General features: G+C 41.3%; 1 protein-coding gene across 2 annotated transcripts; it reads left to right on the top strand.

Annotated features, from left to right (window-relative positions):
• The first annotated feature begins 5,069 nt into the window (after positions 1-5,069).
• On the top strand, positions 5,070-15,889 carry c7h15orf39 (chromosome 7 C15orf39 homolog). 2 transcript variants are annotated; one of them, XM_020078877.2, is made up of 4 exons: positions 5,070-5,365; positions 8,560-11,773; positions 12,604-12,638; positions 13,995-15,889. In XM_020078877.2, exons 2-4 carry the CDS (start codon positions 8,602-8,604, stop codon positions 13,998-14,000), a joined length of 3,213 nt encoding a protein of 1,070 aa, XP_019934436.2. In that variant the 5' UTR covers positions 5,070-5,365; positions 8,560-8,601; the 3' UTR covers positions 14,001-15,889. The 2 variants fall into 2 exon arrangements, with proteins under 2 accessions (XP_019934436.2, XP_069383836.1); XM_069527735.1 differs by lacking the exon at positions 12,604-12,638.
• Positions 15,890-16,325: the final 436 nt, after the last annotated feature.

The following is a 16,325-nucleotide window of genomic DNA, read 5'->3' as shown; positions in this document are numbered from 1 at the left end:
CCCATGTTTGTGAACATTTTATCTTCTCTTGTTTATTCTGAATAGCAAAATGGACATTGAAAAAAAGAGTTTTTGTGTTTCATTCATAGACTGTATATAAAGAGGTTTCATTGTGCGATGAGATTAGATCCTGTAGTGTGCAGAGAAACAAATGTTCACTGCGTCGCATACTGCGGGTGTGCTTCAGCAAACTAGTCATTATGCAATAAATAAATGCACGTGCATGTAATTTTATAGTGAACAACATTTTCTTTTAGCTGTCATGGTGCCTATGGGGTTAATTATGAGAGGGGAAAGCAGCGGTAAGTATTGTCCCTTAAGGCAGTTTCACAGACTGGCTTTACACATCAAAACTGTTAACTGAGGTACACATGCCTCAGTGACCATCGCAGTGCTAATTACAGCTGTATTTCAGCCAAGATGCACTTTTACTTTACCTTTGGAAAACATCTTTTCACACATCTTGGGGGTTTTTCTTTTGTTAAAAAATGACTTCAAGTATCAAAGGTGAAAAGTGATAAAGCCCATGGTTCACATTAGTGTTAGGTGTGTTTATCTTTGTGAAAAGCCTCCATCTCCTAACAGAGTGAATGTACCAGTCTGGACTGTGTCAAGTGAAGACAGACGAGAGCATGTTGAACCAAACCAGACAATGGTTTGTTTATATTGTATCTGTGAGAAAAAGCAGAGTAACAACTGTGTCATTTAAAGCAGCTGAACCTTGTGGGTGCTCATATTGGAGGTATGTCTCCTATTTGAAGTATAACAAGCATTTTAGACTAGAGCTCCAGATATTATTTCTCAGACATTGTCAATAACGGACATATATAAACTTGGCTCTCCTGCTCTTTTCTCCATGCCCTTATATTTTATCTTGGTATCTCTGTTGCCTCCAATTCCAAGGTAAACAGGGGAGAAATTTGGTTTGCAAATAACCCCAGGGCATTGCTACTGTTGAGCTGAGGTGCATGCAGCACATGGAGCCTTATGAATGGCTCTGCAAAAACGAAAAGCATCCTACCCTGAGCCATAATTTGTCCTCCTACGATTGGCTGCCGCAAGTGTGATTCTGCTAATGAGGCCAGAGAGGCGAGTTACATCAGCCACAGGGATGAGGGGAGGGATTTTCACTGTGGCCTTGACAGCACTGTGGGAGGGTGTGTGGCCTGCAAGGTGGGCATGATGGAAATAAACACTGTGTTCTCACAACTATAGTCAAATCAGCAAAACTGCAGATATGGCTGTGGCTGTGCTTTTTAAGACAAAACATGTTGCTCCTCGCTCCTGCCACTTCAATTCCTGTTTATTGAAAAATAATGTTTACTGCAAGACATTTGTGAACATTGTCACAGATAATATGATCACACCCAGCTCCATCAAATCTTTTTGTTTTTGTTCTGCATTCCTCAAATTCTAGATGAAGGCGAATGTGACCGAACATGAAAAAAACAAGAAGAGACTAATCCTGCAGCACCCGCTCATCACAAAGCAGCCTTCATGCTTCACTGTCACCAGTGATTCCCTCATAACTCGTTACCTTCAAATGTTTTTAACTTTAGTCACTCAGGTCATCTGGTCATAATGGAGGGAGCTGAGAACAAGGAACATGTTGTTCTAAGAACAATGTTAAGCAACACATCTCAGACCATGAAATATAATGAATACAATCAATAGCAGGAAGTAAAAATAACACGTGACACACCTGGTTTTTGGAAACACACATAGTTTTAAACAGAGGTTATTGTATTATGTACTGTAGTTCCAAGGTTTAAAGGTACAGTGTGTAGAATTTTGTGATATCTAGTGTTGAAATTGCATGTTGCAGCTGAACACCCCTCACCTCACCCTCTCCTTCCAAACATGGAGAAGAACCTGTGGTAGCCTTTAATTGTCATAAAAACTCAAAAGGTGTTTAGTTTGTCCAGTCTGGCCTAATGTAAAAAACATGGCGGCCTCCGTAGAGAGGACCCCCTCGATGTAAATATAAAGTATTTAAATATAAAGGGCCTTTTCTAGGGTAAAGAAAACTACAATTCATACAGTTTAGATGAACTAGTGAAAACATGAGGAACTAATGGCAGAAATTTAATGTAGAATATGAAATTTCTGCCATTAGTCACCTAAATCTTACACACTGGACCTTTAAATGAGAGATTTGAGGCACACACACACACACACACACATATATATATATAGTATATACAAAATAGGACTTTTACCTATTTTTACTAAGACTTAATACATTTTTTGCGATTGTATGGCTTAGGTTAAACATTAGCTTCTGTGCAAACCACTACATACATGCAATCTTGTTCTCTGTGGCAATATGTGCATATTCAGGTACACATGCATCTCATGTGACTGATGCAACTCGAGCAGTCTCAAGGCTCAACGTGTAGTTTCTGGCCTCTGGGAATGTTCAACAGTGTTTCATCAGAAGCTCCATCTTCAGAGACTGGCCCCTTCTCCCCCCGTGTCCACCACTCACTTTATTGACGTTTAAAAGTGGTAAGCACTGCGTGGCTTCACTCAGGAACAAGAGGGAATGAATAAATGGCATTGTGTCCTGAATGTATGACACATTGTTCTTATATTTACATATTGTTTACATCTTATTTGTATGAATTATGGATTCTGTATGTTACACAAAAAAGCTCTGTCATTAGAAACAGCATATATCTCCTATATATATATATATATATATATATATATATATATATATATATGTATATATGTATGTATATATATGTATATATATATATATATAAACCTACTGAACAGGAAACCCTTTTTTAAATTAATTTATTGACCTTGTCTGCTAAATGGATGTTATGAGTTGTTATGTACTCAACATTTAACAGTTTCACAAAGGAAAATAATATTAAACCTTACAAACAGTATGCTTCTATAGAAGATATACAGAAACTTTTTTGGCTACAGCTTTTCACTTTTGTGTCTTTGAACACAGCATTGTTTGCCTGTGTTTATTTTCCTGTCCCGTTTAGAAACATATTTCTAAAACTGACTATAACAAGTGTAAAGCATCCTTTTTCCGTTCTATGTTTGAAGACCTGTGTTGTTGTACCCATATGGCACATTGTTAGCCCCTTGACGCCTTGTGTTGGTTCACCTGAAGCTGTAATGTCATGGTAACTGGAAATGGGGGAGATGTGAGAGTGCTCAGTGGGGAAAGGTCCCCGCCTCCCCTCCTCAGTCAAACCCCCCTGATGAGCATCTCTTTACCTGTGAGGCCACGGGGACTGATGGAAGCCACCAACTTGTCTAGACCAAACTACTGCAGCCCCCGTGGGACAGGCAAATGAGACTCCAGCTCACGGGTGAAGAGGGACTGGAATGATGCAAGTGCAACAAGACATGAACTCATTCAGAGAGTAAATCAAGTGGAAGAATTTAGGTTTTAATATATCTCAGCCTCATGATCTTATCAAACTAATTAACCAGTTGTATTAAAATATAAAAATGAAGTGTGTTGTACGTATGTGTGTCAGTGCTCGTGGATAAACTAAGAAAGGGACATGATGAGAGGAGTTGAAAAAAAAAAGGAAGAACAGTCTGACTAAGGTAATGACTGACCTGATTTTAACTTTGGTCAAATGAAGTCAATTATTAACTATATTAACTATTATGAGTCCAACAAATGGTGAATCTCTATTAGAGCTGTACTGGAACCACCAGCACTATTACATTTAAAGAAACTATTTCTATTCATTTTCTTTTTTAAATTATCATCCTCAACTCTTTTTTGCACACTTAATTTTCTGAGGAATAATTGGAAATGCACCCATTCTAAAGCATTACACCTGCCAATACAAACAAGTATCACTGGTGTGTTTGAGGTCAGCACATGATCCTGTCATGAGAATTTAATCCAATTCATTCCCTCAAGTCACAACAGCATTGTGTACTAATAAACCTTAACTTTCTCTGTGCCTAAGACTGTAGTATATATTGTGTAGTTCACTGGAATCAAACTGAAATGAGGATTCACTTTTAAACTTTGAGAGATCTCCACCTACTCCTTTTTAAATCATTTCCCTCATGTCATTTTATAATGGTGTCTGTTCGTTCTTTGTCCAAACTAATGGTATCATGATTATCCATATATTTCCGAAAGTCATCTTACTGATGTTATATTTATATACAATATATTTATCATTTTGTCTTAATGATATCTTAATAGAACTTACTGATGACATTGTGATATTTAGTGTCCTGTCATAAATTTATATAGCATACAGATGGGGAAGACTGGGGATCCAACCGCTGACCTTCTGGTTGGAGGACAACCGCGCTACCCCTCAGCCACAGTTTAACTTTACGTTAAAGTACAAATAGATAGTTTACTCATGCAAAATTATAAGGAATCACACAAACTTTTATACTTAAGTAAAAATATGTAAGTATTTAAAGTATAAATACTACTAGCCTATTTGCTAATGCAACAGTCTACTACATCATTAACCGTGCCTACTATATATTGTTTAACTCAAGACTCTTATATTATGACGAATGCTCTATGAGTTGTGTTGTCATATTAAGAGTCTTGGTGAAGACCTGATCAATTTTTGGTATGTCACAAAATGATTTGTAAAAATGTAGAGGAATACAAAGTACAGAAATATGCTGATATATGTAATGGAGTAAAAGTAAAAAATACCCCATCAGAAATCTACTACAGAAAACATGCATGGAAAATGTGTTTGAGTACAGTAATGAAATCAATCAGTGGCTATGAAGAAGTCTAGTTTTACATATTTATCACAAGAATGGCCCTGCATGGAGATATAAGGAACACATAATGTTTCTTGTTTGGGAACAGGAGTGAAACCTGTGGGAAAAAAAACAACAGCCCACAACTTGTTTCACTCGTCCAGGAATTATAATAAACATGACTCATTAATGTGTCATCCTTTGTTTTGGCGACAGCAGCAGTGGATCGAGCCAATACAGTTAAGAAAGTGAGCAGCAGGAAAACATCACATGAGCACAAAACAGACAGAGGGTGTGACTCCGCCTATTGATCAAGGACCATCCTCCTCCTCCTCCTCCTCCCTTTTGTCTTCTCCTCGGTTTGTTAACTTCTCCTGCAACAGCGTGGACGCAGGACGCGCCGCTCCAGCCTCACACCCTGTGCCAGGCCTCCCTCTCACTTCATTCAGGGACTTTTCCTTTTTGTCCCCTTCTTCTGGCGCACCCGGGCCTGACACAAGTCCACTGTGTGACGAGCAGAGACAGACAGAGGACCATAGACTGTAGGACAGACTGTTTCCTTCACTTCTTCTTCTGAGCAGCCGTGGTTCATGGAGTCTTTGTGGAAGGCACCTTTTGGCATCACAGCAGCGAGGTAAGGAAAGTTTGATTTACCGCTCAGACCCACTCATGCGAGGCAGATACTGTGCCGCAGATTGCGAAAGAGGGGAAGAGCAGAAGGTGCAACAAACAGGAAAGCATGTGGAACTATTTTATATACAAGTCAGCGCGTCCGTGGCAAACATTTGTATTCGCGTTGCGTTTTTACGCACGGATTGGTTTCAGTTTGATTCGTGTTGAAATGTCACTTCCACAGCTTGTATGGGACTGACGTCTGCTAATTATCATTTTGAATAATATTTGCGTCCTTTCTTTATTTTGACACTATTAACGAAGGTACATGGCATGTGTTTTTGCTCCTGGTCAGCACGTACACTCGCTCCATAGTTATCTAGAACCTGTCTGTCAAAACAAGCTGACAAGAAACTTTTTGAAGTTCCGTTTTTTATTTTGAGTCAACCTTGACACCATCTTTTATGCGAACGTGTTGAAATCCTTCAGCCACCCTGGACCTGACACACTTAATTTATAATCAGATAAATGATTTTAACGTTTTTAAAACATAAGCCGTGGGATTTTTTTTCCCACGCTCTTTTCCCTCCACGTGGTTTGTGCGTTTGGACGGTTTGCTCTCGGAAGTCTCCAACAGCCCCGCATGCCCCCACAGATCTGGAAATGCACACACAGACGCACACACACACAGACACACACACAGACACACACACAGACACACACACAGACACAGTCTGTTGCTGCAAACACCTCCGCGCGCAGTTTCCTCCACGCACGTACAACCCACAGAACTCTTCGCTGTGCGCAAATAAACCTCTTTTTTTAATGTCTTTTGTCTGAAAGGTGTCAACAGGATGCGCTGATAACATCTGGCAGGACTGCTGTGTTCGCAAAATCCAGAGGTGTTACATATGTCATCACTATTTCAGTTTAGACACATTTTGCTCATAGGTTCCTGAGATCTGAATTTAAAATTGGCCCATGCCAACCTTTGCCTGTGCCACTCAGAGGCCATAATTTGAGTTTCAGTGGAGAGGAGCCAGAAATTAACAATAAATAATTGAGGATGTAGTTTGGTTGCCTGGCCGGTTCTTGCAGATTCTTGTGTGGCAGCGTTATGAGTTCATCACGTGATGAGGTCATCTTTCTTTCTCCTCCTACAAGCTGACACACTGTCAGATAACATGCGCTGCCTTCAAGTGCCCGTGGGAAAAGCCAAAATTGGGAGATAAGCATGGATTAATATAAAGTCAGTTTAATTTATAAAGCACATTTCATACACAGAGGTAGATTCAAGGTGCTGTGCAACAGCATTAAAAACATTACAGAAATCAATAGATAGAAGGGGTACAGTCAGGGACAGATATATTCCTTTCAACTTCTGTAACATATATAAACACGTGTATAAGTATGTGTCAAATTGAATGGACTCCCAACCCTTAACAAATAATCAGTGTCATGAATGCATAAATATTGTATGTGTGTATGTGCATATACAAGTCTGACATATACTGTTTTCTCATAAGTGACTAATATGACATGACTAATATGAGACCAGCAGCTGCAGTGACACACCTCAAACATCTATTTATCACTTTTCATAAGGTCTTAAAACATGCATGTAAGATAAAGTTGTGAAAAAGTTGCACTTCTGTATATTAGTCATTATTTCACTCTCTAGATATTGCAAATAATTGTATAGTAAATGTAGTAAGTATAGAATGATATTGCAATAATTAGTTTCAAGTACCACAGATAATCAATTGAAAAAAAATCTGTAGATAATTGCTCAGCAGCTATTTTGAACAGTTATTCATCATTTGAAAAACATTTTCAACTATTAATTGGTTCCAGCCACTTTTAAGCGTCAGACCACCATCAGAAGACATCACAGTGTGTTCTGGAAAATTACGATCGACAAAATAATCAGCACATTGATTCAAAAAGAAAACAATAGTTATTTCAGTGGTGTGTGTTAAAAATGAACTGCTTGGTAATGAAATGCAGAATAGAGAGTTTCAGGCTGAGTCTCGGGACCAGCACAGGATGACGTGTGTGTGACTGATCAGGTGATAAGTTCTGCTGTGATTAAAGGGGAATCGAACCTTTTTGGTGTGATGCATGACACATTCTGGCCCAGTATCTGATCTGACCAATCAGATTAGGTTGTTAACACTGTCTTGTTGAAGTAAAAATTCTAACAATGGGCCACATACTAAGTCTAGGCTTCTTTTCTAACACATGCACTTTACTGTTACTGGAATCTCAATAGTTGGTAAAAAGAATTCACTGGAGATGGTCAAAGTTCAATGCAGAAGTTTATGCTTTCATAAGATGCAAACCCAGGCTGGTTCCTGAACCCAACTGAAGACTGAGCCTGAAACCTTCTGCCTATATTGCCCCCCCTCGTCTGTGCTGTTGCTCTTTCAGCCAATCAGGAGGTGGGTTTCTCCACCTCCTTTAGGGTTCAAAACATCTGCTTTGTCTCAAACATAATGGTATCATACTTTTCTAAATTGAATTTGTCTCCCCCTACAGTTTCACAGTGGGGCGATTCTAATTGAGTAGCATTCTTATGGATTGTCAGTCCAACTGAGCGGCCTCTGTTTCTGACTTTATTAGATTTGGGAGATGTCTAACTATTAATTAATAGTAATCATAATTGAATATATTTAAACAATATGGAATATGAAATGTAACTGTGTTGGATACAGCCTTTTTTATAATATGGAGCTGATAGTAAAGAATGTAGCTGACATTAATGACCTATTGTAAATTGAACCCAGAAAAAATCCAATCAATGTCTGAGACTGACATAAATAATTGCAGGTAATAAGGGACGATGTGCATCCTCATCCGTTCCTTATGTAAAATTATTATTATCGGTCTATGAGGGGAACATAGATGGATTTCACCACCAGTGTGTATCAGCTGATAAGGACATACATGTGATATATATATATACATACATACATACATACATACATACATACAAGATCTTTCAATGTTTAGAAAATGCCTCAAGTAAGAAGTTAAATAACAATAATTCCTTTAAATGTGTGAAGTGTATTTTTCTGTTATGTATTCTGCCCTCATGTCTAATGACTTGGGTGTATCCCAGCTAATGAAAGAGACTAATCTCTTGAACTAATCTAGCAAAACATTGTTAAAAAATAATGCCAGTGTGTCATTCTTGTTTTATTTTTGTGTTTTTAGATCTGCAGCCACATCCGTGCACCATCACAACAAAGTTACAACATGATGAACAGCCAGGCCATACATACCCTTGTTGGCCCAGCGTTTCAAAGCAAGATGCCTTTATTCGACGGGACTACAGCAGCCACAGTTCTACCAAAGCCGCAAAATATGTCTGGCTACCTGGATAAGCAGTACAGCGGGGCCTACTTAACATATGACCCCAGAGGAAAGGACGGCGCAGGATTCACTCCACCGTGGAGCAGCTCAAAGACCTCGCTGCAGGATGGCCGAAGTCCTATGAGTCACCTCTCTGGCATGGAGGGGCAAAACCACATATTTTACAGGCAAGACAGCAATTCTCCAGAGGACCATCATTCTCAGTCTTCCTCCCGGTGTCACAGCCCAGTTAAACAGGGCTTTACCTTATACACTAAAAGTCCAGGGCTGGGCAGCCCCACAGCTGCTGTGAGGAAACATACAAGCAGAGGTGAGAATTCATCTCCTCCATCCGAAAACTCTGTTTACCTTGCAATTCCAAAGCCAGTTTACAGACATAACCCCTGCTGTAACGAGCTGGGCTGCGTTATAGGGCACCGATACAGTGTGGAGCATGGCTCCCCGAGGATACCAAACCCTTTATACAAGCACGACTGGATGCAAAGTGATGCCCACTACGCTGAAAGACCAGCTATCCAGACAAAGACACAAGAGGTGCTGCTGCAGCAGAGAGGTTTACAGTTTGATCCCAGTGCTGAACCACTGGAGAGGATCAGCGTGGAGACGTACAGCCCAAGTGCAGGGAGGACGTTGCCTACAGTGATTGACCCCAACTACAGCAGTTACCCCTGCACCCCGACTCGCACTCTGTTTGGTTCTTTAAGCGAGCAGAGCCAACGGTTACAGTCTTCCCCTAGAGGCTACCCCAGCCAATACCCCTCCCATCCTCCATACGAGCATATGACCTCAGAGGTTTATCAGGAACGCTCTCCCATGTCCAAATATGGTCAGCTAACACAGCACCCAGTGTTTTACTACACCCACGCAAATGAGGAGGTACAAAACAGCACACGGTGTAAAAACATGGGCAGTAAGCAGAGAGATGTCCCTGTTATTCTTAAACACACAAGTTCGAACCCCAGGGACCATTACATCGTGCCCCAGTCATTTCGTGGTGAAATTCCTTTGCCTAGCACTGAAACATTACCAAACCATTCCTTTATACAGGGCTTTGACTATCCATGTTATGCAGTACCTAGATTTAATGTAATCCCAAGCCATATCAGAGCACCCCAAAAAAGGCCACATGCATCGCCTAGTTTTCACAGTAATGGCATAAATCTGTCCCCAACCAGACAACGTATGGATCACCCCTTAACCTCTGCAACCAACCCACATAAGGACAAAGCCAACAGCAGCCTGCACGTCGCCCAGTCACAACTTCACTCACCGTTCCGTGGCATGGCTCTAACCAGTCCCACCAGATGTGGCAGCCAACTTGGCCTCTCACTTCCCATGATAAAAGTAAACAGACCTTTCCCCTCGTTCTCCAACTGGCACATGGACCCACACATCCTTTCACCTGGTGGCTTGAAAAGACTCACAGACTATTCCTCCTGTGAAGCCCAGGCCACACAGCATCCTGTTTCCATGGCGGCATGGCTTCCACAGTCTCCCAGTCACAGTGCTGATCGCATCCACGCAGCTGTAGCCAATAGTGCCAATGTCAGAAAAATTATTTATTCCCCTGTTAATGCAACAGGAAATAATGACAATGCCCCCACGTCTACTTCAGGCAGCTCGGTTCTTAAAGGTTGCCTGAAGAGAAGCATTTCTTATCCATCGCCACCAGTCAAAATAAAAGAAGAGGGTAGGGATTTATGTGAAGTGGGACTCATGAAGAAACGACAAAAGGTGGAAATGGAGAATGTACAAGCAGGAAATAAAACTGTCTCTCCTCCTTTGCCTGTCATTGACAGCGTCTTCAGCCTGGCACCGTACCAAGCGTACCTGCAGGTCTCTGGAGTGCTATTTCCGGGCAGAGCGCCTGTAAGAAGCATCCAGTCCTCTGAGCCCAAGCCAGACTTCAAAGCAAAAAAGTCAGATGGAGACGAACAGCGGCCTGTTGTCTGTCCCGTTCCCAAAAAAATCTGTCCAGATACTCCAACAGAGAAGGCTGTTGTTGAAACCTTTGAACAGAAAGTTATTAAAGTGGAACAAGCCGATCCATCGGACACAGAAGAGTTTCCTGTTAGTCAGAAGCACTGCATCAAAGTTACAATCAAACAAGAGCCTGAAGAGGCTGATTCTTCTGACTGTGTGCCCATGTTGGTGATAAAGAAATGTGAACCTGATGAACCTGAAATCGAAGCCTCAGTTGCAGATGAAAGCGAGACTTCAGATGAGTCAAAAACCGTTGAGTTGACTGGAAAGAAGAGTTTGTATTCTGAGGGTGATGCAAGCACACTGAAGGAGCGGGTGTCAACCCTTCAATCCAAACCCACTATTCCACCTCAGCCACCTGAGAGCAAAATAAATTTCAAAAACATTCCTCCCCAGTGTTTAAAACTTTCCAGCTACAGAATCATTCTCCCTGATATGAAACATTCCAATCCTGCTCCACCACCACCTGAGAAACCACCTGCACAGCCAGTAATTGAGATGATTCCAAAACAAGAGCCTGAAACGCCAGTCCGCAAGCATTTCTTTGAGTTACACCATTCCCTCTGCAAGCTGATATCAAAATCTGTGTCAGCTTCTTCAGAACAGGAGCTCAGAACCTGGTTGTCCGAGTTGCCACTTACAGAGCCTGCATCCGCTTCAACCAAAGTCCAGAAAGTGTCGTGTCTGTTGGGTGCGAGAGCCCGAGAGGTGTGGCTCAACGAGGAGATGAAGTCTGCTCTCCACAAGGTCCTGGAGAGGCTGAAAGAGTACACCGCCCAGGAGCTGTGTCCTTTTCCGCACGTCATGCGGACGGGGGCGGTGTTCCTGCCCATGCTGGTGATGAAGGAGCTGCTGTTCCCGATGGTCCAGGTCAGCTTCATCGACCAGGTCCTGCACGAGCACAAAGTGGCGCTTCGGCCTACGACGCTGTCCGAAGAGAAGATCCTCATCCAGCTTCACAAACGGGCCTGCTCCTCCCGCCTCAGGAGGCTGATGTCCCTCAAACACTTGCCTGACATCTACGCAGACGTGGTCAACATCTTGTATTACTCTTGTGTCTGCAAACACCTGGGTAAGTGCATGTCAGAGTTACAGTACATTGAATTTCTTCAAAGTAAAGAAAGAAAGGTAGGAATGGAAGTTTTAGTCTTTTTGAAAAAGAAAAATGACCATTTTCCATATTAATGACACCCTGGGATGTAAACATGGCATTTAGTCTCTTGGTAGTATCAAGGCACACAAATGAGACATGTCACAATGAGCAACAGTTGTGTTAATTACCCCTCCTGGGGTATCCTGGACACCAACCACCAATGACGAACACTGAAGCAAACATGTTGGTGAAGGAGACACGAAATGAAAAGAGAATAGACACATACGTTGCTGACACAAATAACTTTTAAAATAAAATTTGACTACTTCTGCTTTTCAGTTTTGAGAGTGCAACTTATTTATTCAGTTAAGCACAGCTTATTTGTCTGGCAGTCATACAAATGTAAGTCATGAGGGAAAAATTACGTCTGTTGTTCTTAATGTTGCTTATAATGGATCACAAGACACATTGAAACCATTCATATGATGCTGTTCCACGTACAAATCCTTGTTTCCTGACACGTGCTTCTTTACTGTGATCATTTGTTGCACTGTGTGTGCAACATGATGGCCAAAGTTACAGCGCTTCCTGCCTTCCCTTGCAGATATTTGGAAATCCCCTTTGGGTGTGATTTAGAGATTTGTGTGGATTTTAGAATAAAACATTTTGACAGCTAACTGTATCTAGTTTTCCTTCAAGCTGCCTTTTAGTCATATGTTCTGCATTACTGGCCCTTTCTTGTAAAGAACAGAGCAACATATTCATTCAATACATACATATTCAATATAAAATCCATTTATTTTTTACAGAATCAACTTCACCTGACGTCCAAAAGAGAGTCCAGGTATATTAATTTTTTTATGTTGTCCCTCGATCTCCTGTTCTTTGCTTTTTTTTTTTCCCTGTTTTATATAACACCAACAGTTTGTGCCCACAGCCACTGACCAATCACACGACTACATTGTTATAGATGGGTGGAGGGAAGGGGTGCAGAGTGTAGGTCCAGCTGTTGGGTCATAGCACAGGAGGAAGGAAGGGACATTCTGCAGCACACTGAGGATCAGACTGAGCATTGGCATGTTTCTGAGCCCTTTGTGTTGAAGATTGTGAACATCATCGTGAGTTTAAAAGACAAGACCGATGATGATCTGTTTCGTTATAGTCAAATCAAATGAAACGAGCCGAACCAGTAATGTGTTTTTTTTTCTTCAGTTAGTTTTGACTATTTTCAGCTGAATATTTGTTTAGTTAGTTGTTAGATAGCATTTGAAGTTGCAGGAGACTTTGAAGGAGAGTAAAAAAATAAACTGTCCATGCTGATCAACTCAGTATAGTATCCTCAGTTAAATAATGCCTGCTGCACACTAACCAATTTTCAAATCTCAATGATTATGATTTGTTGAGGTCCTTTTCATGTCCTGATAGCCAATAATAATTGAATTGCAAATATCAAAAATGTACTTTTTTAAAACAGACGGACTCTGATTCAGTCGCTGACATTAAGATTTGAAACCCCTCACACTACAGGGTCAGTAACGCTCCATGCTGAGAAGGATCAATTCAATGTTTTTGTGCTTTCCTTGTCACCAGGGAGAAATGTAGAGCATCACCAGACTTGTCCATTATCTTTTAGCCTTTTTACTTCATGTCTTTTGTCAGCTTTCATTTTATTTGGCACAGGCTAACTGCAACTAACTGCATTGGGTTTAATCAGGTTTCTATTCAGTGCTGACTTTATTAGCAGTTGGGACTTGGGAGCTCTTGACCGTGGTATCTGAACATTTCCCTCGACTCGATGCTGTTTTATCCTCGACTGATGGCATCCGTTGTAGAAGCTGACCCCCCCCCCACAGCCTACACATTTCCTCCCACAGACTTCTATTCTCTCTCTCTCACTGCAGAAAGGGTGATTCATGGTGTGGGATTCTGCTCTCAGTTACCGTATCTACTGATATTAATAAAACAGGTTTCTCCTTGTTCTCGTGTGCAGAATAAGCTCGATTTGTCAACCTGTGCTGAGGTGTTGGACTATGTAGTTGGTAGCTTGGCTTTTTAGGACTTAAAACATGTGAACATCCCTCTCTGACCAAATTCTATAAACGCTTTAACTCTTCCTGTTTTTTCAGCAAATTAATTATTTCCTATACATGTGACGTATTTGTGTATTTGTTTTGACTTCTTCTTATTCCCTGTGTTGCAGGATTAGATATGGACGATCCTGCTTATGGGGAGAAAGACGACGGTAGTGAGGAGGCCCCAGTGTTTTCAGACATCAGCGCCTCACCAGTCTCCCCCCCAGAGTTACGTCCACAGGGACACGCAAAGGACGTGGAAATGAAACCACAATTGAACACTAACACAACAAAAAGCAGGGTAAAGAGCAGCTCGAGGCGCAGGTTTCTGGACAACAGTTTGTCAGATAAGGAAGAAGCAGGCGACTCTGTAAATGAAGGAATGCTGAAAGAATTGTGCAAGAGAAACTTGAGAGCCAGTCAGTCTGAAGTGAGTAAGGACAAAGGAAGTGACGGTGCAGTTGCAGAGCCGGATTCCTCACTCAATCCACTGAGCCTATCATCTGAGAATTCATGGATGTGTCCTTTAACCTTGGACGAGCTTTCTATGTCTCCCACTGACACAGAAACGGAGGAATACTCCCTTCTGCAGCCTGCTCATCAGTCTGTAGGATCAGCTAAGACTCAGGTTAGATCTAAGACTTGCTCAGGCGTGATTCTCAAACTGAGAAGGATGTTTAGCGAAGGCCTCAACAGAAAAAAGGCCCACTACCAAACGGTGTCAGACTCTGGGACATTAGATGATCCCTCCTTCTCAAAAACCGAGGGATTGGAGGGAGACAAGAGGATGCCCCAAGCGACCCACAAGTCGCAGAGAACTGGTAGCTTCTCTCACACATTGAGACCCCTCAGCAGCTCTTCCAAAAGAAAACGCAGATCCCTCTTGAAGATCAAATACTGTCCCTACTTGTCTGCCTGCCACAGCGCTGAGCACAGGAGGCGATGGGTGCTTCGTTCGGCCGTCCAGAGGGCTCAGAGGGCCCTGAGGATCTACTACCCTGACCTAGTGGGAAAGAGGATATGCCACCTGTATGAAGAAGACGACAAATCAGAAGTGTGGTATAGAGGAGAGGTGCTGCGTGTCCATGAGGCCCACACCAACCCTCTAAAGACTATATTTGAGGTCAGGTATGACAGCGAGCCAGAGTGGAAGTACTACTTAGAGCTGCTGATAGACTATAAAAAGGGCTGGTTGAAAATTGATGATTAGTTCCGTCATACAAATGTCACTCAGCCAGTTTTGTTTTGGTAATTGTGCAGTTTGGAAATGGTTTGTTTGCTGATAGGCCTTAAATTATCTGTTTGACTTCTTGAATAAAGAAGTCGGACAGAATTTTTGTTTTTGTAGGTCAGCTTTGTCACTTTAGAGCCACAGGGCACATTCTTCTTTAAAGACGGACCATATGTAGCATTTTGTTACTCTTATCATTGACTCATGTGGCGTTTCTGGTTTATTAACTAATTCGTTTTTGTCACAGAAAGGTCAGCAGCCATAATGAAAAAAATAAATATACAACTCTTTAAAAAAAGAAAAAAAAATTAAGCATATGTGAAGTTTTGCATTTGACTTTTAAATCATTTTCCACTTTTCTGGTTTAAAAAAAGAGAAGTTAATCTTTTAGTTTCCCTTTATTTGCTAGTGGGAAAGAAACCAGCAAATTAACTGTTAGACGGTGCGGGCCCTGTGTTTGTGGGTTTACAGTAATAGTGTCAGCATGTCGTGATAGCAGAGGGCTTCTGTTTTTTACCCTGATGATTGTGGTTGTTTTGTTGTGTGTTACTGAGGCTGGACGGACTTTCAGATATTCTGTACTGATCTGCTCAAGTTGTCTTCGTTGACACGCAGGCTGCTGAGATGCTCTTATGTCGCAGTGTTTTCAATCACTGTGAACCTGAAGACTTTCACTTCATTGTATGTTATTTTGAATTTTTGTATCATTTTATAAGACTTGTGCAGACTGAATTGTTTCTTTCACTGTTGTCATAAATAAATGGAGTGATTCCATAGGTTTCTGACAATACATATTTTTGAGAGTTTTATATAATTTTTTTTAAAACTGTGGACTGTTGTTACCACTGACCATACGATCTTGAAACACACTGTGATTACTGAGTCTGCTGCAGCTAAGAACTATTTTAACCTGTCAAACTACAGATAACAAGTTTGTCAGTTTTATCATGCTGTAAAGGACAAAGCACTTAAAAAAAGAGCAGTTCCTTCTGTAAATATTACCTTTTAAGGAGACCGTGTCTTTGTCCCCATCCAGTGGCAAGGCTTGAGTTGCAAAACCCCTTTTGAAACTTTTGGAAGTGCTGCTGCATTGGCAGGGAATGGCAGAGCTTGTACATGTGACACAGATTAAAAACTCATATTGATTGTGGGGAAAGATTTTTTTTCTTCATTTAATTAAAATGGCTGCTGTTACAACAAAAAGCATTGTCGATCATCAAACAACCAC

Source organism: Paralichthys olivaceus, chromosome 7 (genome assembly GCF_024713975.1).
Source record: "Paralichthys olivaceus isolate ysfri-2021 chromosome 7, ASM2471397v2, whole genome shotgun sequence".
Taxonomy (NCBI): domain Eukaryota; kingdom Metazoa; phylum Chordata; class Actinopteri; order Pleuronectiformes; family Paralichthyidae; genus Paralichthys; species Paralichthys olivaceus.
Note: the sequence above shows the minus strand (reverse complement) of the source record. Positions and strands in the feature narration are given on the sequence as shown.

Bases quoted from the DNA above. Each gene is read 5' to 3' on its own strand.
- c7h15orf39 (XM_069527735.1), top strand. From the start codon at position 8,602: ATGATGAACAGCCAGGCCATACATACCCTTGTTGGCCCAGCGTTTCAA. The intron at 11,774-13,994 runs GTAAGTGCATGT...CCTGTGTTGCAG, and splicing joins TTGTGTCTGCAAACACCTGG to GATTAGATATGGACGATCCT.